General features: G+C 39.5%; 1 protein-coding gene and 1 long non-coding RNA gene across 3 annotated transcripts in view; one reads left to right on the forward strand and one right to left on the reverse strand.

Moving 5' to 3' along the window:
* The window catches only part of LOC134804314 (uncharacterized), a 538,216-nt gene that overhangs the window by 160,878 nt on the left and 352,996 nt on the right, over window positions 1–24,342 (reverse strand). The gene's annotated exons all lie outside the window — the stretch shown is intronic.
* LOC134805200 (stress-activated map kinase-interacting protein 1) lies at window positions 183–23,007 on the forward strand. The gene is made up of 7 exons (XM_063778511.1): window positions 183–605; window positions 9,299–9,682; window positions 9,986–10,217; window positions 12,622–12,727; window positions 13,140–13,327; window positions 20,166–20,301; window positions 22,673–23,007. Exons 1-7 carry the CDS (start codon window positions 271–273, stop codon window positions 22,867–22,869), a joined length of 1,578 nt encoding a protein of 525 aa, XP_063634581.1. The 5' UTR covers window positions 183–270; the 3' UTR covers window positions 22,870–23,007.

Raw genomic sequence — 24,342 nt, forward strand, 5'->3', positions numbered from 1 at the left:
CATTCAAACGCTTTTTTAACGCGCGTTGAAAAAGCTGTCGTGCGAACGGGGCCTAACTTATCGCAAACATTTGTATCCCTGTCCGTACAGCCGTTAAGTACCATAGACAAAATAAATAATAATAAAAAACTAATAACTCACTATGACAAGATTATGACAGATAATTATTTGTTTGGGATGGCAACTTGTGCATGTGTTTTGAATCGCAGAAAATAGATCGGGGATTTAAGAGTAATTAATCTTGTTATAACATAAATAACTGAGATCACGATGGCCACATTAGATAACAAGATATGGTTGCTCAAAAACATAAGAGACGCGTTCATAGCCACGGATGATACGGGCTTGTGCGAGATTGTTATGGCCGGGGAGGATTTTTCTAAGATATTTCAAGCGAAAGCGGCAGACGAGCGGATCAGGTTGAAAGATGAAAGGTTGTGCCCGCCGAGCACGAGCCACGGGCGGGACGGCATGGGCAACATATCGGAGGACGAGGACCAGGAGATCGTGACTCAGTTCGATGCGTATCCTCAGATGGAGGATAGCGAGGAGGACGACCTCATGAGCGGCAGCTACATACGATATGATGATATTGGAGGACACAGGTATTCAAAACGCTCTTATTTTAGTCTTTCAGGAATTGGGTAGGTATCACTGTATTTTTGGTTACTATACATTAAGGGTATAATAATAACCATTTAATACCTTGTACGATGCATGGTCAATTGATTAAGCCCAGGATCCCTTAAATTGGTAAAACTGTTTTTTTATTATTGTCATTTTGTGTTTCTAAACATCTTACCATGCTTAGTCATAGACTGACACCATTTCTAGATCAATTTGTTACTCTTGTACAGTCAGCAGCAGAAGTTACTAAGCGGGCGAGGTGTTCAAAATTACCTTGACACACTCTTATCCTGTTAACAATAAAGTCGCATCAAGCTCATTTATTGAAGACATGGCCCGCTTAGCAACTACTACTGCTGTGTATCATGGTGGGTCAAAATCATTGACCATAATGCCTCAATCATATAATGTGGTTTGCTGTTGCTGCTAAAAACCACAGTATCCATTGTTACTTAGGGCATACTGAAAATTCCTGAACTGGCCACTTATAAAAAATAAGTCGTCTCATATATCAGAATCCAGAAACTTTCAGTATGGCCCACATATATGATCAGTCAATCACCAACACCACAGTACTCATTGTTTTCTGCTTCAGCAATGTACATTTATGACTAAAAATTCTATATAATTGTATCTAATCAATTGATATTCAATTATAAATCAAAATGGCATGAGGTCATGTGTCACCAGTGTCGATTTTTGATGGTGTATATTAATTGGATGAAAGTTAAGGCGAATAAGGATTTCTATGCAACAGGGAAAAATTTGAGTTATCATAATGTGGTATTTCCAATCAGCTTTGGGTAATTTATATGATTCACATACACTATATTGTTTTGTATGTGACAATAAAAAGCTTTCATCATTATAACTTATACCATGTTTTTTTTCTTTAGCCCCATTTTCTTTGTCTGCACTTTATCCTTCCTGATCATTTGCTTCTCTTTCTTTTTAGTCCCTTAAACTTTTATGTATAATAGGCCCTTGTAATTCTAAAATCAAAATGGATAAGGACACAATTTAAGATATAACTTTGTATAAAAGGAATAGGGTGTTTAACTTACTGATGATGTTAAATACATTTTGTGATCAAAAAATGTGTCATGTAGGTACTGGCTTGTGCGATTTTTACTATTTGATATGCATTCTATATTTATTATCAATTAATGTTTATTTAATTGCATTGCACATCACCAAAGGTCAGCAGGGGTGAGCTATTTACCTTATAATTTGACATGTCTTACGTCATATTATAAGGCAAATAGTTCACCCCCGCCAGTGGGGAGACACTCCTGACTTCGGTCAAACTCGGCTCCGTTCGGCTCAGCATTGCTCCGAGCAATTATTAGGGTTGGCACCACTTGACTTCCTTGTGCGTGCACGACCACAGCTAAGATAATCACTTGAATTTTGACAACCCTAAATAGCCGAAAGGGATAGTGCTATATATTAGAAAGAGATAGCATGATTCGACCCTGAATCGCTGTCAAACTTCGGGTTTGTAGAAAGTGTCCTTTCTGTACGGTAGTACTATTATTTCTTCTGTGCCCCTGCCGACCTCTGCACATCACATTAATAAAAATATTTTTTCACTTACTTTACTGCCACACTTAACTGATATGATTAATGATTGAACTGATTTATTTAGTAGCGTAATTGCTTTTACCAATTACTTGAACTAGAATGGCAATTTACACACATCATTACACCAATGTCATAGGCAAGACTAGAATTGTGTAAACATTCACATGGATTAAGGTCACTATATCTTACACATCTTTGTGTAAAAAAATTTTGCTTAGGTGTGAGCTTGCCCTTAATCAATATCGTTTTCTCAATTAATATTTATATAACGCGAGCATATATTTCATACACACTAAGGTTGCTTTTGCGAATTTAAACATTCAATTTGCAAATGCTGACAATGTAAAAACGCTGTGGTATTTGCGGGTAGGTTAAGATATTTTACTCTTTATTGCTATCATTTTAAAGCTAGTGTGTATGCTTTTAAATTTATTTTAGTTTCGAACCGTACACCTTCTAAGAACTTGATGCTAGTACTGTGTTGCTGTGTCAGCCCTTTTCAGGCCTCTGCGAACATTCTTTCTTTCTCACACATCAGTCAGAGAACAACTTGGTTTTTGTTTGTGTGCTAATTTGTTCTTTATGGATTTTCCGGGATTTGACCAGCCTTTAGACTATTATAGGTATTTATAGATTTATTTATCATTATTTAGTTACTTGTTTTTGGTCTGTAATTTGTAGTTCAAATGTGATTAACATCAATCTAAAATAAGTATGACGCAAGTTATAAGAATAAATCGTAAATGGGGTAGCCTGTGTATTTCTGTCCACCCACTTTTGAATAAGATGCGTAAAGTTACGTGATTTCTATTGGCTAGACTTTAGACTTAGCTGCAGTGCAGTGTGTCCGAAACATTTTTATATTTAAATATTGTTGATTACTAGACTAGACTAGATTTGTTTGTATGTTAGTTCGGATTTTAACTATGGATTTTCCGGGATTTGACCAGCCCTTAGACCATTTTAGGTAATTATAGATTTTTAAATTATTTTTGTTTATTACATTTCTTTACTGTTTCGATTTTAAATAAATTTATTAGTGTGTTTTTATTTTATTACTAACCTTTCAAAGTATATAATATACCGATATATTACGAGCGTTATAAGGTCATTTTCTGTAATAGGGTACGTAAGTAGGGTAGTTACTGGCTATTCTATTAATAAAAGTACCTATTTAAAAAGTTTTTTTCTGAAGTATATGCATTCACATACAAAAAATATTAGGCGCAAAACTAAGTAACCATAATAAATATTTGCAGTTATAGCCCAACATACATTATTTGTTTCTGTTTCAATATTTTCGACTTACCCTACCTGTGCCATTAAATGCGAATTTATTTTATTTTGTGCATTTGTGTATTTTAGATTTGTATAATTCGTTTGTAGTTTAACTTGCTCTAATTGTGTTGATTGTAACTAAATCTACACACAGACAGACAGACGGACAGAGTTACTTTCGAATTTATATAATATTACTAGTAGTGTAGTAAATGAAGCAAGTTGTTGTATGGAGACCCATGCATTAATTTCTCAGTAGATGAAATTTAGCTTGGTTATTGTATAGTATGAGCCGAGACTAACATTATAAATATCCAAAAAAAAAAACTCCTAAGTTAGGTAAAAACACAAATCTGATTATATATTGAACCGAGTAATTCCTCAGTCCAAAATTATTTTACAAAATAAGTTATTTGTATCAGTATGTGATACTAGAAAAAAATCTAAAAGTTTTGTCATACATGAGAATATTTTTTTATGATACTTCCTTTTTTTGACGCTCATTTTCATCGGAAAATTGCTCTGTCATTTTTTTCTTCTTATATGATCTTAGAATATAATTTGGCGTATTGGGTAAAAAAATCCAAAAAAAATGCGTATCGAAATGTATGTATTATAGAACTATTAAAAACTGAGAGTGGAAAATTTTTAGATTTTCATTTTGTAGGTATAAAACGGCAATAAAATGGCATTCCAGTGAAAAAATTAGACTGAGCAATTTTCCGGTCCAAGACACGCCAAAAAATTTTATTTTATTAATACTGGTATTTCTGCTGGGATATTTTTTTGATATTTCATATATTGTTGCAATAAGTTACATGAATATGTCTGGTGAAGAAAGTTTGAACGGAGCATTTTTCCGTAAAAAGATATTAACGATTTAAGACTTTAGGTATTTACTTTAATTCTATTATTATTATTCTTTGGAAAATTTATACAATACTTTTTATTTATTGATACTTTATCATACTGTAAAGTTTTTTCTGGCTGAGGAATTACTGCGGGGTCCACTACCTTTATTTACTACACTATAGCTTCTGCCCGCAACTTCGTCTGCGTGGAGTGATGATGATAATTGTAAATAAAAACTAGTGATGTACCGACTATTGATTTGGCCGACTAGCCGACTAATCGGCGCTCGAATGGCCGATTAGTCGGCCGACTAGTCGGCTAGTCGGCCAGATCATTAGTTTCGTATAAGTTCAGGTGAAAAACAATAGCTTTTCTCCTTTGTTCGCGGTATTCATCATAATTTAGCTTGGCTAAAAGGTGTACTCTACAGGTTCAAAGACCTATCACAAGAATCCTCGTTCAATTTCTGTCTTTAGTTCAATCTCTGTATTTTGCGATCCTGAGCAGACCGTCAGTACAGCTTGTAGGAGGTATTTCCAAGGCTCTATTTCCCGTACGTAGTTGCCAGTTAAGAACATATCCCATCTGGTGAGCATCTTTATGAGCAACGTGCTCTGACTAAGTCTCTAAATTTTTGCAATAACGTTAATAGTTCCTCATGGCTCCACCATTAAAAAAAAAAACAAAAACTGAATAATAATAAAAAAAATAACTATCGAACTTGCACATGAAATTACACGAGAATCACTTAAGATCGACCTGTAGAGGAAAACACCAGCCCACCAACATACGACTAGTGGCTCTGTGAGCTGTAGACCTCGCGAGCAGAGCTTGAAATAACATGGTGCTAAGAGCTTTAAATACACCGTGTTTTTTTTGATTTCCGTTAATTTCAAGGGTGCATTCCTGAGCTTAAATCAAGTAACTTTCTCAAAGACACCGATGTTCTAATTAAGTCCATTTCGGAGATAATCCATAATTTATTTTTTTACTATAAGGCCTCTACAAGCGTGTACACTTGCCTTAGGGCCGGCTTACATATTGATTAGTGTTTAGAATGAGTTCATACATTTGCTACTAAACTTAAGTACAATCTCGGTCGATTGATGTACGAAATGACATTGATATGTCACAGATTTCAATTGTTTGGTTGAGTTAAATGTAATGCCCGTGTTACAACAACGCTATATGCTACATTTAATTACTTTTTAAACAAAAAAAAAAACAAAAAAGAAAACAAAAAAAAATTTTTTTTTTGAAAATTAACTATGCCATTTAGTTCTTATAAACGTACTTAACTATACCCCGAAGTTAACGGAATTCAATAAAAACACGGTGTATAGTAAATTAAAGAAAAACAATACGAAATTTATGTGTAAAAAAATACAAAAAGTTATAATATCCCAGCATACAATTACTGGGGATCGAACCCAGACCCTCTGTGCAAACAGAAAAAGCGAACGTTTACAAACTGAGCCAAATAGTTCTTAGATGGGTTGACGAAATTTAGCTACTCCTTCTCAAATTAAAATTAGTTAAAATTAAATATCTAAATACCGCCTAAACCAGCGATAATTTTTTTCTGCATTTTTTGCTATTAACTCTGTAAACATGTTTCAAAAAGAAAAAAGTCTTATGATATCGATACGACTATTTGTTTAGGCGCCAGGTATCACGACTCCGCCATTTTTAAAAATTTCCAAAAACCGGATTGACAAAAAAATTTTATTTAGTCATAAAATTCGGTCACAAAATTTCACGAGAATCGGTTAAGAATTGCGACCTGTAGAGGAGAACATCCGGACATACGAAAGCAAAATGCCCGAGTCAAAACGTAGACCTTCGCTTCGCTTCGGTCAATAACGATCAAACGGTCAATTATATGAACAAAAGTTTTTGTATGCACCCTGAATAGGTATTTTAGCAAAATAAACATAAAACATATGGTAAATATTGACTGTTGATTTCTTTTTTTCTGTTTTTCTTTCACTAAAAAAGTGCCGACTAATCGGGCATTTTTGCCGACTAGTAGGCGACTAGTCGGTACATCCCTAATAAAAACTATCCTATGTCGTTCCCCGGGCTTCAAACTATCTCCATACCAAATTTTATCTAAATTGGTTCAGAGGTTTAAGCGTGAAGAGGAAACAGACAGACAGAGTTATTTCGCATTCTACGAAACCTTCTACCTAGAATCAAAGACAAGTACAGTCATCTGCAATAATATGTTACATAACGAAGGCCGCAAGAACACGTGACGCGCTGTAATTGCGTTACCAATAAGATCGTGTCAGATATTTTTGCGGCGTTCGTTATGTAACATATTATTGCGGGTGACTGTACATAATAAATACAGGAAATATGTACATAACGTCCGTTTCATTATTGTAGATGATAAGAATGTTTTTTACCCGACTACGGCAACGCAAAAGGAGGGTTATGATTTTGACCGGTATGTTTGTGGGTATGTATGTATGTATGTATGTTCATCTGTTCCCTCATAACTTCTAAAGTACTCATTGAAATTTGACAAACGACGTGTCATTCGAATCGTCTTAATCGTCCGCTGGTTATAGGCTATATGACGTCACAAAAAAATGAACACGGCGCCCTCTAGAGGTCATAAAGTCACGAACCAAAAAAAATAAAAATATGTAATGATGACGTGTTGTATATCATTTGAAAGAGCTCAATTAGCACATTTCAAATATATACATATTGTTAACTTTTGCACCCGGCTTTGCTTGCATGCACCCGATAAAACATTAATTTATCTGGTAGGTAATTCGAACTACAAATCTACAATCGCTCTGGATTCTATCTATCCGCGTGTTACGCGACTACGGCGATACAAGAAGGATTTTTCAAAAGAAATTTGTTTGGCCGCTATATACATGGTGTTTTTTAATGACCTGCAATATTTTATAACGTGAGTAGGTATAGAAGTCCAGATCAGCAAATTTTTTTACGAGATCGGGTTTGGTCCCATGGTAAAAGTTGCTTAGTAATCTTAGTATATTCATCTCGTTAAAATTCGCAGTGGTCAGGCGAAGCATACTGAAACGTACCTATGTACGGACTCGGTCCAAAAGGCGACACTAAAAGGGTCAGGCGTAGCCCGATGTACGTGGCGCGCTGTACGCGGTCCAAAGCCGGGCGCCTTCGGCACCCTCATACTAAAAGAGTCGGGCGTAGCCCAACGTACGAGGCCTGATGTACGCCTTCCAAAGCCGTGCGCCTTCGGCGCCCTCATACTAAAAGAGTCGGGCGTAGCCCGACGTACGAGGCTCGCTGTACGCGTTCCAAAGCCAGGCGCCGAAGGCGCCTTCATGCCAAAGGTTGTCGGGCGTAGCCCGATATATGCGGCGCTCTGCGTGCACTGAGGACGCCCTCGCAAAAGTATTATAAAGTGACTTCAAATAACTATTATTGTAAGTAACGAAATCCTGACCCCAAAATTAATTAAATAATAAATAAGTTCAAAAACTAAAACCCGACTACTGCAAATCGCGCTCTAAAAAGTATGAAACAAGATAGAATTCTTATCTGAAATTATCATATAGGAAAATTATAATTATAAGAGAGATTCAGAGGATAGCCGTGGTCGTATGCCACTTTACCTTAAAGTTTATAATCGTGGCATACGTCCACGGCGATCCTTTGAATATCTCTGTAAATATATAAAAAAATGATAACTCTTATAATTTTCCTATATGATAATTTCAGATAAGAATTCTATCTTGTTTCATACATTTTAGAGCGCGATTTGCAGTAGTGGGGTTTTCGTTTTTGAACTTATTTTTTTTCAATCCTCTGAACGCCTTTTATTGTCGAGTTACCCTCGAAAACCTTTCCGTTTTCTTACTGGGCAAAGTGTATAAAATTGCCACTTCTATCTGTTATTGCTCATGTATATACTCTGTCAAGCCATTCCCGTCAGTAGAAAAGAGCGGCAAATTTTAAAAATGTAGGCACGTGGGTTATAGTGCCATAGAAAATTTGCATTTCGCGCTTTTTTCTACTGACAAACTTCTTTGACCGGCTGTAGTGTACGTAATCACCTCGCTGAGTATGCATGGCTGAGGCCGCGGATTGGACGCACGCAAGCTGCGATGCGGCGAGCGTAAAAAGGCCATGAACGGCCCGAAATCCATGCAAAACTTAAGCCTTGCGGTACTAAGGGAAACGCCTACGATACGCCCCAATAGTATATGTACGCTGCACGCTGCTCTGCTGGCCAGCGATCTATTGTCACTAATCAATCCGCAACACTCATAACAGTCATAACTCACGAAACAAAAACACTCCCCAGGGTCCTCCTCACACTTACGTTCGAAAATTATTGATATTTTAAAAATCGGAAATCTTCCGCTGGACACCCTATACGAATATGTATCAATTGATAGTTTATATTATTAATTCGTCTTTGAATTGCTAGTCGGCGTCAGGTGGCTGCCTATTGCATAATCAGCATAAGTTTTATTTTACTAAACTCTACTACTGTTGCTAAAATGCGTCAAGTGTTATATAAGGTTGAGATGGAGTCAGCGTTTAAAAGAGGCGATGACTTTGATGTACAGCCAGCAGCAGAAGTTGCTAAGGCTAAGGTGTTCAAAATTACAACGACACGCTCTTATTCTAACAATAAAGTCGCGTCAAGATCATTTTGAACACCGGGCCCGCTTAGCAACTCCTGCTGCTGACTGTATTATGCTTTCGATTACCTATTATGATTTAACAGTCACAGAAATAAATTAAAAGTATAATACATTTTAGCATGAACTCAATGATAATTTTAAAGGTATTTTTAGGGTCACGTGAAGCCGTGGGTTCAAATCTCGCAGAAAAAAACATTCTCGAAAAAAATTAACCCAAAAATCCGATTCGGATCTACGATAAGGATCCTGACTTATCATAGACAGACGAGAAGTTAGTTAAATTATCTTTCTAATTTCAGACAAAGATCCAACACAGCGCAGTGGCTCGACAAAAAGGAGCAAGCACTAAAGAAGGCATCTAAAATAAAAGTAATCAAATGGGACGACTCGTCCACCGAGCTCACCGAAGAGCAGATCGCGGACAATTTCACCAAAATGGAAATAAAAAAACCTAAACAGAAGTCCATGTTGACCGAGCTTCTGGAGAAATGCCCGGACTTACCCCATATGCAGTATTTAGAGTACGCCAAGTTTGATGGTACGGCGCAGTTGGGGTTGCAGACGAAGATGTTTAAGATATTTATGAAGATTTCTGAGAAGTATCATAACTATCCGTTGGTTGTGTGCGTGATTGCGACGGCTAGGATAAAGGATTTGATTGGATTCACGTGCTACAAGTACAGGTAATTGCATTATTTATTTATTATAGGTACTGTTCTGTTTAGTTTTACTTCTACGCCCTTAATCATAAAACTTTACATATCTAAAGTTAATAAATGTTTTATCCCTTACAAATACCTCAATCTCGCGCTTATTAATAAATGCAAATACATTCAAACAATTTAATTTCAGCAACATTTCGTACCTTGTCACAGTGACAATCAATATAAAAGGGGCTAGGGACCTCATACTATTGTCACTGTGACAAGGTACGAAATGGTTCTGTAATTATTTAAATTCCTTGACCGTACGTATCACTCTTCCAGCATTGAACACCCTGACATATCCCTCGGCAACATAAACGAGTACGGGCTCTGCATCGCCGAGGACGACGGCGACGTGGACCTCGCGTTCCCCTGTCTGGACGCGCACGAGCCCTGCGCCAAGTTCGGCTTCACGTGTCTCGGCCTCATCGAGCTCAACAAGAGAGACGACAACAACGTCACCAGCTCGCTGCCTGAGGACGCCACGGGGTTCCAGGGGTTCATGTTTCCTAAGGTAACACACACATTTACAACAATATATACCCAAAGTGAATCAAGAGCGCCGAGAGCGATCATATTGCAAGAGCGAGACGGATATAGTAGTCGTGCATCTTACTCTAATCGCCATATACGGCCTCTGCATCGCCGAGGACGACGGCGACATGGGCCTCGCGTTCCCCTGTCTGGACGCGCACGAGCCCTGCGCCAAGTTCGGCTTCACGTGTCTCGGCCTCATCGAGCTCAACAAGAGAGACGACAACAACGTCACCAGCTCGCTGCCTGAGGACGCCACGGGGTTCCAGGGGTTCATGTTTCCTAAGGTAACACACACATTTACAACAATATATACCCAAAGTGAATCAAGAGCGCCGAGAGCGATCATATTGCAAGAGCGAGACGGATATAGTAGTCGTGCATCTTACTCTAATCGCCATATACGGCCTCTGCATCGCCGAGGACGACGGCGACATGGGCCTCGCGTTCCCCTGTCTGGACGCGCACGAGCCCTGCGCCAAGTTCGGCTTCACGTGTCTCGGCCTCATCGAGCTCAACAAGAGAGACGACAACAACGTGACCAGCTCGCTGCCTGAGGACGCCACGGGGTTCCAGGGGTTCATGTTTCCTAAGGTAACACGCGATTTTACACCTAATAGTAAAGGGGCCCACAGATTACCAGTTCGCCGGACGTTATCAGCCTGTCAGTTGTTCGGAGCTGTCAAATTTTGCTTTTAACTGACAGGCCGATATCGTCCGGCGGACTGATAAGACTCATTATGGTACAAGTCGGCATGTTAATCAAAGACTCAACGAGCTCAACAATATGGCAACAACGTCACTATTTTGCCGCCTGAGGACGCGACGGGGTTCCAGGGGTTCATGTTTTCTAAGGTAACAAGCGATTTCACATGAATCTGTGCCTTGCGGCAAGTGTTACAAGTGTGGAAGTGTCACAGCCAGTTATAAATGTTCTCAAAAAATCACATTCCTACAAATACTTGTGTTGTGTGGAGCAACTAAACATTGTAAAGAAAGTCTGCAATACCGCAAAACGGGGTGAACAGAAATCGCGGGGTGAATAGAGAAATTTTGTACTTTTTCTTTCAAGTTGTTATATTTAAAAACGTACACCTCTAAAATTAGATTTTTTGGAATGCGTATATAGTAGACTATTTATTCTCTACATTGATACCAAAAGAACTTAATCAAACTGCCTAAAACTTAGATTTTTTTGACTCTAAAGTAAGGTCTCGCCGAGGTAAGAAATGAAGCCTGTCTGAACTTTGTTCTAGCGGTAAATGTTTTGACATTAACTAAGTAAAAGTTAGCTAACCTGGTAGTATAGTATCTGTAGTACCTAAATAATAAATAATATCACTAATTGTCTCTATAATAAAGCATTTTTTGCAAAAAAACAATAATAAGCAAATTTACGTGATAAAGGGGTCAGTGGACACGCATATGGGGTGAACAGTTACGCCATAGGGGGTGATTAGATACAACAAAGGGGTGTAAAGACACGCCTTGGGGGTTAAAAGACACGAAAAAATTATTTTGTGTCAAATTGCTGTTTAACAGATATATACAGGGTGATTCAGGAGACGTGAGCAGGACTTACACTGCGCACTTCGTAAATTATAAGCAACTGTTTCGTATCAGTATTAGTGAGGTTAACGTAATTTTTTTAGTCGTGTTGAAAAAAAAAGTTATTAATTTATTTACGACATGCATGGTCACCCTAAAATTAGTATACTAAACTACCGTTATTCTGTGTCAAATTGAATGTCATCACGGTCTGGTTACTTTAGAAAACTCGTATCTCACTCAAGTTTGACAGTTTATTTTCTTCGTAATCAAAATGCTATTTATATGCAATGCATTACGGTTAAAGAGGTTTTATGTTTATTAATTAGGTCTTGTAGGGTGACCATGATTGTAGAAAATTAAATTTGCCCTCACCAAAAAGTTAAAAAATAGGAAAAAGTGTGGTTGTTTCACCTAAATACGACGGTGATCGATCAATTATCAGTTACTGAGTGTGCAGGCTTAATCCTGCTCACGTCTCATGAATCACCCTGTATACCATTTGCCAATAGAGTATCCACATAACAGTGACCAAATTCGATGCCTATGACAACTAAAACTTAATATTTCTATTCACCCCTTTCTTGTGTCTATCGACCCCGTTTTAAGGATATGGAGAAAACAGGTAGTTTTCTTTGATTTTCTCTGAATTGGGTTGGTAAAAATTAATTTCACAAATGCAAAATTGAAGAACTAACGAAGACTCAAAAAATGATATCAAAATTATTACTTTTATCATTTGGATTATTGGCGAAAATCGTCCTTGAAGTTGAAAATCGTGTCTTTTCGTGTGATCCCGTTCTACGGTACTCAATAATCTGTTCTTTTTTTATTAGGTGAACGATTCGGGGCAAAGTCACCATCAGAATCCTTCAAGACACAACACGGGAGGCAGCGCTACCTCTGAAGCGGTCAAGAATGCTCTAGAGGCGGTCAATGAAGGTAATGTAAATAAATATAAAGGCTGGTTACTACATATTACCATAGTTACACCAAAGTATATTCAAACTAAGGGGCACGTCAAAATAACGTGCCCCTTAGTTTGACATCCAAGATAGATGGCGGTGTACTGCGCTATATGTTTTGTGGTCACTAAATTGTCAAACGTTAACTTTTGACAATCAGTGTTACCGCAAAATTTAAGGAGCTGTACAGCGCCATCTCGTTTACCTGTCTAATTCAAAGCACGAAATGGTCTTAGATTTTACGCATCTTACTCAATCAATGTATCTTTCTTGATACTTAGATTGAATATATATCTCGCCCGCGAGTAACTATCGCGCTGCACTCTTCCTATGACCGTCAGACGTAAGTCGTAGTTATGCTCCAGTTTACTAATTTAACTGTTTCGCAGGCCTCAAAAAAGCCGACAATGATCTCGATAAGCTCCACTCCCACGCGATGGCGACCTCCGCCCCGCAGTACAAGGCATACAGGGTGCATATGCTGCGGCGAGTCAGGGCCAACACGCTGATACAGCTCGGTGTGTCCATAGACAGGGTCGAGGTGGAGCCGCTCGCCAACAACAAACACACGCACTGGGTAAGTGAACGAGCACGGAATACAACTAGTGGCTCTGTGAGTTCTAGACTTAACGTACAGGTTCTTCTTCTTCCTTGCCACTTCCCATTATTTGGGGTCGGCTCACCTGGTTCTAAAGCTACACACTTTGTTCGTGTTTTAAACTCACCGACACTCGTTGGGAAAGACCAAGACCTACCTATATCATAAATAATGGTGGTATTACTAGTATTCCATCTGTCAAATATCTTTGTCCAATGTGCATTGGACAAAGATATTTGACAAAGGGATAGGTAGATCGGAACAGCTACTGTGCGGACGTCATTTTAAGTTGCTCCGCGATTTAATTAAAAACCTGTCGTAAAAAGTGAAGATTGTGTGTAGTAGTGATCATAACTAAAGAACGTATAGTTGCTTCGTGAAGTGGTGTTATTTTACATCTGTAAAACTATGTATTTACCATAATAATCACATACATACTACTAGTGAACTTAACGGTAGACGATTTGTTTTTACAAACCGGTTAGCGCTGCAGCCGCTGCCTTTATTTTCTCGCTAGACGATAGTGTTCTTGTGTACTGTCAGTGCAGCGCCTCCAGCGCTTAATTATGATGGGCAATTCTAGCAATATGGACATCGACGGCGCCGATAACTACGTGTGTGCAGGCTGTGAACTGGCTATAACGGACAATTTATATTTAAGTTGTAGCTCATGCCAACGTAAATATGACCTACACTGCCTCAACATGTCGGTGGAGCGCTTCCAGGCGTTGCAGCAATGCACCAAGGATAGCTGGACGTGCCCCGAGTGCCGAAGACTAGTGCCAAAAACGGACTATGATAACTCCCCAGCGCGAGCGATGTACCATGCATCTCATTCGAGCGACGCTTGCGAGACCAATAATGTTACGCATCGTAAAAAGCCTAGCAGGCCGACCTCTTCGCAGGTCGTATTACCTACCCCGGAAGTTCACACAGTGGAAACTATTACAGACTCCCCTTTAAATATAACACAGCAAATTCAAGAAGGCTTTAAGCTGACAATGGAGACCTATGTTATGTCGGCGCTAACTGATTTTTCTAATAAGTTTTTTATTCGGCTTGACAAACTCACAGCTACAATGGAATCAATCTCTTCGCGTTTGACTTCGTTCGATGAACGCATCACGTCCTTGGAAACGCGCTTCAGTGACAATATCGACACAAATCATAACAATGAGTTAGTGATCGAAGTGGAAAAACTGAAGTGTCAAATAAATGAGCGCGATCAGGAGTTACTCATCAATGACCTTGAGATCACAGGGGTTCCTGAGACAACAAATGAGAATAAACTACACCTGATAACACTTATAGGTCAAAAGGTCGGAGTGGCTGTATCGGAGCATGACGTGATGAGTGTAACCCGGGTCGGTGTTCGTCGTGCGGTCCCAGCTCAGAAAATACAAAGTGGAGCGAACTCCCCAGACGAGTCGAGCAGCCTGTGCGAGGCGACCCCGCACGTGAGGGGTGCGGAGGGACCGGAAACGGCGGGAGTATCCCCTGATAGCGACAGTACTTCGAGCCATATTATGACGTCGCGGCCTTTGGTCGTGCGGTTCGTGCGGCGTGATCAGCGGGACCAGCTGCTCCGAGCAGCTCGCGTCCGACGTGTCATCGATACGACGGGCCTCGGCTTCCCCGGTAAACCGAATCGAGTCTACATTAACGAGCGTCTCACATCTCTAAACCGGCAACTGTTTTATAAAACTCGAATGGAAGCCCGACGCCTGCAATGGCGAGCCCCCTGGACTACTCGTGGTAACATTTTTGTTCGACGCGACGCTGGACATTCGGCAATAAAAATCAGGTCTGAAGCCGACATAGGTAGGGTTTTTAGGAATGAATAAGTTTGCACCTTATGTATTACTTAATGCTTTATTAATGCAGTTGTCAATCTTTTATATAATTGTTAGGCTCCTGTGTATTCATTATAATTTATTTTTTAGGCTTCTATGCTCGATGCTTATCAATGTTTTCATTGAAAAAAACACTGTTTCTAACTTACTACTTATTATAACGACGATAAACATATGTCAGCAAGAATATCAAATGTTATTACCTAAACGATTGAATGGATTGTGTAATTTGTGTACTCATATTGTTATCTCTCAACTTGTTTATAGTATCAACTTTCGACCTTATGACTATGAATTACGAACTAAGCTTGTAAAAATGTCCACATTTATAAACAGTTTAATATCTACTTACCTACTTATATATATCGTAATAAATATATATTTATTTACACTGCATGTTATTTATTATTTTATACTTTTGAATAATTCCCAAAATAATAACTTTCAAAGACAAATTTCAGCTCGCCCAACTTTTTTATTACTTAATGGTTTACCGCGCCCCAGATTTACATCTATTGAACGCCGCCATATGACGATCCTCAAACAGCTGCTTATAAATAGTTTGTTTTGCCAGCTAGTGTTCTCGCATGTTATTAAATTTGTAATTAAAAATAAAAACTTTAAATTAGGCTTATTTAATGCTGGGTCGCTTGGGACCCGACATGATGAGTTTTTAGTAGCCTTGAACCGTCATAGGGTGGACATCCTAGCCATAAACGAGACCTGGTTGCGCGCCGGTGAAGAGGCGCGCGCTCCGGCTCCAGCCGGGTACCGTCTGCGTCACTCGCCGCGCCCAAAGGGCCAGCGCACACGCGGTGGAGGCGTTGGTTTTTACATAAGTAAGGATTTTCGCACGCGTGTACTTACGACACCAATGGCTCCCTCTGTTGAGCAAATGTGGCTGGGTATCAATCTTAATGGCAGTAAAATTGCTATTGGGACCGCGTATAGGCCCCCATGGCAGAGCGTTGACATCTTCCTGGATGCACTCTCCGAGTCAATTTGCTCGCTAGCGACTTATGATCATATCGTATTGCTAGGGGACTTCAATATAAACACTTTGCGCCCTCACGATCCCAACACAATAAAGTTATCTGATTTCCTGACCACTTTGCAACTTTCACAATTCGTTAATCAACCGACCCACTTTACTGATCATTCGGAAACTCTGATAGATGTAATATGTTCGAATACACGAATAAGCAATGTGTCGGTGAACCATATACCCGATCTTAGCAGCCATGCGTTTATTACCACTGAGCTTAGCGTTAGGAAAAACAAGCCCCTCCCAAAATGGGTAGTGTATAGACCGCTCAAGGATATCGATGTGCAGAGGTTCAACGCTGACCTCGAATCCATAAACTGGGAACGTTTGGTGTGTGACAACGTCAATGACACTCTTTATCATTTTAATGAGTCCATCTTACGGCTCTTTGAACTTCACGCGCCTTTTAAAAGAACCCTTATTAAAAAACAATCTCACCCGTGGATCACTTATACGGTAAAGGAGATGATGCGACTCCGTGATGAAGCGCATGCAAGATTTCGTAGTACAGGCCTCGACACCCATAAACAATACTATAAGGACTTAAAAAGCATAGTTAGCACTGCCCTTTTCACCGAAAAGTCGGCCTTTTTCAAGACTCGTATTAATCATAATCAAAATAATCCCCGACTTCTTTGGCAAAATATTAAAAGTAACATCGCGGATTTTAAAAAAAGTAATGACTTGCCTTCAAATTTCAATAACCCAGACCAGATTAATAATCATTTTCTAAATCTTCCAGGGGGAAGAGGCGTCACCATATCCAGTCTAACATATTATGAGTTCCATAGATTTGGCCCCATTAGTTTTAGGTTAAAACCAGTCGATGAAAACGCTGTTCTCAAAGTTATTAGATCTTTTTCAAGCAACGCAGCAGGTACTGATGGCATCACATTAAACATGATTGATTTAACTTTACCTAAAACTTTGTACACTATCACTAAAATGATTAATCAATCTATAATTTCCGGTATTTTTCCAGACGACTGGAAATCGGCTATAGTTAAACCAATACCTAAAACACCGGAGCCTACGGATTTAAAGGACCTCAGGCCAATAAGTATTCTCTGCTTCTTGTCAAAAGTCTTGGAAAAGATCGTTTGCCTGCAATTGACTGCGTTTTTAGAAACAAATAATATATTGCCGAATAAGCAGTCTGGGTTTCGCAAAGCGCGCAGCACAGCCACGGCCCTTCTGGACGTGATCGATGATGTACTAACAGCACAGGATAAGGGAGAAGCATCCATCTTAGTCCTACTCGATTTCTCCCGTGCCTTCGACACAATAAATGTCTCGCTGCTTTTGTCCAAACTTGCGTACTATGGTTTTGATAACGGAACAATAAAGTGGTTTGATAGTTATCTCTCGGGTCGTTCACAGAGAGTAGGGCTGCGTAACTCTTCCGGATTGACAGATTTCTCTCTGAAAACCTTTGTAAATTGCGGAGTCCCTCAGGGATCGATTTTAGGACCGATTTTGTTTATTTTGTACGTGGCGGACATTACATGTTGCATAAAAAATTGTAACTATCACATGTACGCCGATGATCTGCAAATCTACAAAACATTCCTTCCCCGAGAGACTGAAGCTGCCGTTGAGTTGCTAAATCAAGATCTTGCTCGTATCGTCGACTGGTCCGGACACTGTGACTTAGTTCTCAACCCCAATAAGTCCAAATTTATAGTGCTTGGTACTAAAGGCCAAGTTCAGAAGGTCACCAGTATAGACCCTAAAGTTTTACTTGGTAGGGATCTCCTTGAACGAGTCACCATAGCACGTAATCTCGGACTACTCGTTGACGAACAGCTACGTTTCGAACAACATGTACTACAAGCTGCTAAAAGCTGTTTTTATAGACTGCAAGTACTTTACCAGGTCCGTAAATACCTTAGTGTTGACATTAGAATAAAATTATGTGACACGCTTATATTATCCAGGCTTAACTATGTCGACACTGTCATTAACGGTTGCCTACTAGCTCGCTCTAAGGCACTCCTTCAACGCATCCAAAATGCCTGCGCTCGGTTCTGCTTCCCCATCCCTCCACGGACTCACGTGACTCCCTATCTTAATAGTGGTAGGATGTTGAAAATGGATGCACGACGTTCGTTGCATTTTGCGTCTCTGCTTTTCGGTGTTGTCCATCTTCAACAACCTCTGTACCTCTTTAACAAATTAAAGTTTTCCGCCCGCCCGACTAGAGAAGCCATTCGACTTATCTGTCCGAGACACGGCAGTTCTGCTGCATTTCGTGGCAGTTTTCGCTACTCTGCCACGAAGTGCTGGAACAACATACCTCCGCCTATACGTAACTCCAAGACACTATCCACATTTAAACTCCAGTTTAGAAAATATCTCTTTAGCCTGCAATTGCCGTGCTCGTTGCGTCCCATGGATTTCTCAAATTGTCAGACGTAAAAGTTTTTTTTTTTTTTTTTTTTTTTTTTTTTTTTTTTTTTACCAGAGTTTACATGAATTTCAACTAGATTTTTCAAATTTTCCGAATATGAGTATGATAAGTTCTATTATATTTCAACCTCTCAACCTCTTATAATGTCTTATACTATATATAATACCTACCCTGTAACATCATAACATTAAAGCCAATTTGTAACTTTATTAGTAATTATAGTATCTGTATTTTTAAATTTTTCAAATGATTATGTTTATTTTTCTGCTTCCTTTTTGCAATATAGTATGATTGCCACTACCGTTAGGTAATCAGTTCTAAACTACCCTCCGGCCTGGGGCTCCACAGAAAACCAGCGCTGTGGTATTTATACCAGAGCATATGCTGAGTGGTGTCCTTTTGTAGCCACTATAGCGGCGCCAAATTTTATTTTAGTAGTTTTCTTACTCCTTTTTTCTTTTATCTTTCACTTTGCTGGTGGACTTGTCTATTTTTGTGTAACATTTACTTTAACAATTACTCTTTAAGTGTTTTAGTTAGTAAGTTCTTCTCTCTTTTTTGTAACTGAAGTGGCGCTGTATGTAGAAGGTTTTTACAATAAATGTCTTTCTTTCTTTCTTTCTTTCTTTCATTGATCAAAGAAATTGGATGATTTGATCAAATTTACTAGAAACACCGACATTTGATAAAATATTACGAATGACATACAATTGAAAATGGCTACGCCGGCTACGCAATAAATAAGGGTGGTATTACTGGTATTCCATGTGTCCAATATCTTTGTCCAATGTGCATTGATCAAAGAAATTGGATGATTTGATCAAATTTACTAGAAACACCGACATTTGATCAAATATTACGAATGACATACAATTGAAAATGGCTACGCAATAAATAAGGGTGGTATTACTGGTATTCCATGTGTCCAATATCTTTGTCCAATGTGCATTGATCAAAGAAATTGGATGATTTGATCAAATTTACTAGAAACACCGACATTTGATCAAATATTACGAATGACATACAATTGAAAATGGCTACGCAATAAATAAGGGTGGTATTACTGGTATTCTATGTGTCCAATATCTTTGTCCAATGTGCATTGATCAAAGAAATTGGATGATTTGATCAAATTTACTAGAAACACCGACATTTGATCAAATATTACGAATGACATACAATTCAAAATGGCTACGCAATAAATAAGGGTGGTATTACTGGTATTCCATGTGTCCAATATCTTTGTCCAATGTGCTTTTATCAAAAAAATTGGATGGAAAAATTTACTAGAAACACCGACGTTTGATCAAATATTACGAATGACATGCAAATCAAAATGGCTACGCAAATAGTACGAAAACTTGGACCAAGATATTAGATACATAAGTGGAATGGGCAAAGATGGGAAAGAAATAAAAACAATGGATACAGAAATTATACAAAGAAATTGGACAGGTGCAGTAGTTACTAACTATTATTTTGTTTATTATACATAAAATATTGTTACAGCTAAAACCAAAATACTTCATGCACAGCATCGACTCCATAGCCTGGTGTCAAATAATGGAGGCGAAGGGAAACAAATGCGTGTTCAGGATCGTGTACACTGACGAACAGAAACCGTCCACATTCGACCGTAGTACGAGTACGTATCAACTACAGTGTCTATAGCATGTCTGTCTCTAGCTGTCTCTGTCTGACGCACTGTGATGACAGGGCGAGGGCAACAAATGCTTGTTCAGGATCGTGTACATAGACGAACAGAAACCGTCCACATTCGACCGTAGTACGAGTACGTATCAACTACAGTTTCTATAGCATGTCTGTCTCTAGCTGTGTCTGTCTGACGCACTGTGATGACAGGGCGAGGGCAACAAATGCGTGTTCAGGATCGTGTACACTGACGAACAGAAACCGTCCACATTCGATCGTAGTACAAGTATGTATCAACTATAGTGTCTATAGCATGTCTGTCTCTAGCTGTCTCTGTCTGACGCACTGTGATGACAGGGCGAGGGCAACAAATGCGTGTTCAGGATCGTGTACACTGACGAACAGAAACCGTCACATTCGACCGTAGTACAAGTATGTATCAACTATAGTGTCTATAGCATGTCTGTCTCTAGCTGTCTCTGTCTGACGCACTGTGATGACAGGGCGAGGGCAACAAATGCGTGTTCAGGATCGTGTACACAGACGAACAGAAACCGTCCACATTCGATCGTAGTACAAGTATGTATCAACTATAGTGTCTATAGCGTGTCTGTCTCTAGCTGTCTCTGTCTGACGCACTGTGATGACAGAGCAAGGGCAACAAATTCGTGTTGAGGATCGTGTACACTGACGAACAGAAACCGTCCACATTCGATCGTAGTACAAGTATGTATCAACTATAGTGTCTATAGCGTGTCTGTTTCTAGCTGTCTCTGTCTGACGCACTGTGATGACAGGGCGAGGGCAACAAATGCGTGTTCAGGATCGTGTACACTGACGAACAGAAACCGTCCACATTCGATCGTAGTACAAGTATGTATCAACTATAGTGTCTATAGCATGTCTGTCTCTAGCTGTCTCTGTCTGACGCACTGTGATGACAGGGCGAGGGCAACAAATGCTTGTTCAGGATCGTGTACATAGACGAACAGAAACCGTCCACATTCGACCGTAGTACGAGTACGTATCAACTACAGTTTCTATAGCATGTCTGTCTCTAGCTGTCTCTGTCTGACGCACTGTGATGACAGGGCGAGGGCAACAAATGCGTGTTCAGGATCGTGTACACTGACGAACAGAAACCGTCCACATTCGATCGTAGTACAAGTATGTATCAACTATAGTGTCTATAGCATGTCTGTCTCTAGCTGTCTCTGTCTGACGCACTGTGATGACAGGGCGAGGGCAACAAATGCGTGTTCAGGATCGTGTACACTGACGAACAGAAACCGTCACATTCGACCGTAGTACAAGTATGTATCAACTATAGTGTCTATAGCATGTCTGTCTCTAGCTGTCTCTGTCTGACGCACTGTGATGACAGGGCGAGGGCAACAAATGCGTATTCAGGATCGTGTACACAGACGAACAGAAACCGTCCACATTCGATCGTAGTACAAGTATGTATCAACTATAGTGTCTATAGCGTGTCTGTCTCTAGCTGTCTCTGTCTGACGCACTGTGATGACAGAGCAAGGGCAACAAATTCGTGTTGAGGATCGTGTACACTGACGAACAGAAACCGTCCACATTCGATCGTAGTACAAGTATGTATCAACTTAGAGGGACCCTTTGTTAGACATAAAGTTTTAAGTTATAATGTATTGTTTGTCATATTATCATTAGTCCTAAAATTAAAACCGTTAACTTTTCAGGATTTTCGTAAGGTTATCCTATAAATAGGTTAGTTTAGGTTTGTTTTATGGTAATCCTGAAAAGTTACGCGTTTCTGAACCAGACACATTAATGACTAACGAAAGTGCGGACAAACAATACATTATGACTTAAAACTTAATGGAAACAATAGAAACCCATGAACTTAGTTGTTACCTTAAAGCAGTTGATTAAGAAAAGGCCGGGCGCAAATTTCGTTGGTCATCTCATCCCGGACGATAACTCGTAGAGTAATTACGGGAGGTGTATGTGAACGTCAGCTGCCGCTCCGTTGGTGGGTTGAGGATGGGCAGTCACCCAGATATGTAAAAAAACTGCATTACACACTTTATAGAACTACAACAGCATGAGACATGAAAAATACATAGTTAATCCTTTACCAGGCTGACATTTCAAAAATGATTATCGAATGTCAGTCTTACTCGTACTCATCAAAAATATAACACATGTTTGAAGTGCCGTATGTGGGAAATATATTAAATATATCACCGTTAAAGCGTTCGCTAAATTTTATTGCATGGGAAATTTCATAATTTACTGTTGTTTGACGTTAATCGATCTGTTAAATGTGGTTGGTGCAACTGGGCCTTAGCCTGGTAGAGGGTTAACGTGTCTACCGACCGTTTCAGGTTTCTTCCACTCCAACACGAACTACAAGTTCCACGACTTCGAATGCGATCACCAAACCGCCAAGGAGATCGTCGAGAAAGTCAACACCATTCTCGAGTTCCGGAACAGCCCGTGCAGGAGAGAGTACAAGACCGCCAAGGAGAAGAAACTTCAGACCAGGAGGAGTTTCCACTCGAAACATATGACTAGCAGCTAACTAGTTTACTTTTAAGGCCACAGTGTGTATAGCTTGAGGCAGTAGGTCAACTGCGTTTAAAACGTCCCATCCCATCCCAAATGCCGCAACGCGTTTGCAATTCCTCTAGTGTTTCAGGTGTCCAATTGTAGAGGGGCGTCCATAAAAACAATATGCGGGCTTTTTATGGCTAAGAGAACGTTTTAAAATGCAATACAGGGATCCCGGTATTGCATTTAAAAATACCGGTATAGGAAAATGTCCTATAAAAGACGAGATGCCGGTGTCTCGGTATTGGAAGCCCTAGTTGCAGCTTGCAGCGTCATTAAGGGCCACTTGCACCATCCACTACCCCGGGGTTAACCGGTTAAACCTGGGGTCACCATAGTTACCAGTACAATTTGACACTGGGTTAATGGTTTAACCGCTTAACCCCGGGTTGGTGGAATTGTGCAAGTGGCGCTAAGCGTCAGTAAGTGATGAGCTCTTTGTCATGTCATGCGCGATATTCTTGCCATAGTTCATCTTGTCTCCTTGTTGCCTATGTCTCACTGTCCGAAGGACTTTTAAAAATCAATAATTATTATCCATTTGATTATTGCATCTATAATAACTTTACGTTAACACAAGGGAAATTAACGTATTTGATAAATAATAACACTTTATTGAAACGTAATATTATTTGGTAAACAAATAATACTTACAAAGTTCATGATACTAACATTGTTGCCGTAGTTGATATACTGCTTTATGTTATATGTACTGTGGGTAAGCGTTTATTTAAGATTTAATTTATAAACATAAAATCATGAAACTGCTAAGACTATCTCAAATACCGTGTATATTTTTCATATGAGCATATATAGTTTCACTATAAAAAATACATGCTGTATGTTATTTTTAGTGTCCGACCGAAACATGTTTTTTTGCCGAAACCGAAACCGAAACCGAATGTTCGGCTTTGGCTCTAGTTTCGGCCGAAACCGAAACCGAAACCGAACCTTTTGTCGATTTGTTAAAATAGTTGAAGAAATGTATAAAACCGCTTTTACACACATATTATGGGGCTGTCAACACCCAATGTCCTTAATATTGATGTTACTTAAGCAGTTTTTTAAGAAAATTACTAGAGTTAGACCAAGATAATTCTGCAACGATTTTGATAACACACGCAGTGCAAGTGTTATTTTAAACGTCAAAACTTCTATGAAATTATGACGTATAAATAACATTTACGTCACCCTAGGCCCGTAAGTGGGATTTTCTTCCCACGGGACGGGAAGAAAATCTCACTTCCTGGCCAAGGCAAGACGTAAAACTTTATACAAACCACGGGCGGTAATTCGTAAAGCCCCAGATCGCATATTTATAAAGACCCCAATACACAATGGGCCATCGCCGGCCACTCCAAGGGACGCAGCCATGCAGTAGAATGAGATAGCAATATCACTTGCTCCCTCTAACGCATAAATGCGTCCCTTGGAGTGGCCGGCG

This window comes from Cydia splendana, chromosome Z (assembly GCF_910591565.1).
Source record: "Cydia splendana chromosome Z, ilCydSple1.2, whole genome shotgun sequence".
Taxonomy (NCBI): domain Eukaryota; kingdom Metazoa; phylum Arthropoda; class Insecta; order Lepidoptera; family Tortricidae; genus Cydia; species Cydia splendana.

Bases quoted from the DNA above. Each gene is read 5' to 3' on its own strand.
- LOC134805200 (XM_063778511.1), top strand. From the start codon at position 271: ATGGCCACATTAGATAACAAGATATGGTTGCTCAAAAACATAAGAGAC. The intron at 10,218-12,621 runs GTAACACACACA...TTTTTTTATTAG, and splicing joins AGGGGTTCATGTTTCCTAAG to GTGAACGATTCGGGGCAAAG. The intron at 13,328-20,165 runs GTAAGTGAACGA...ATATTGTTACAG, and splicing joins ACAACAAACACACGCACTGG to CTAAAACCAAAATACTTCAT.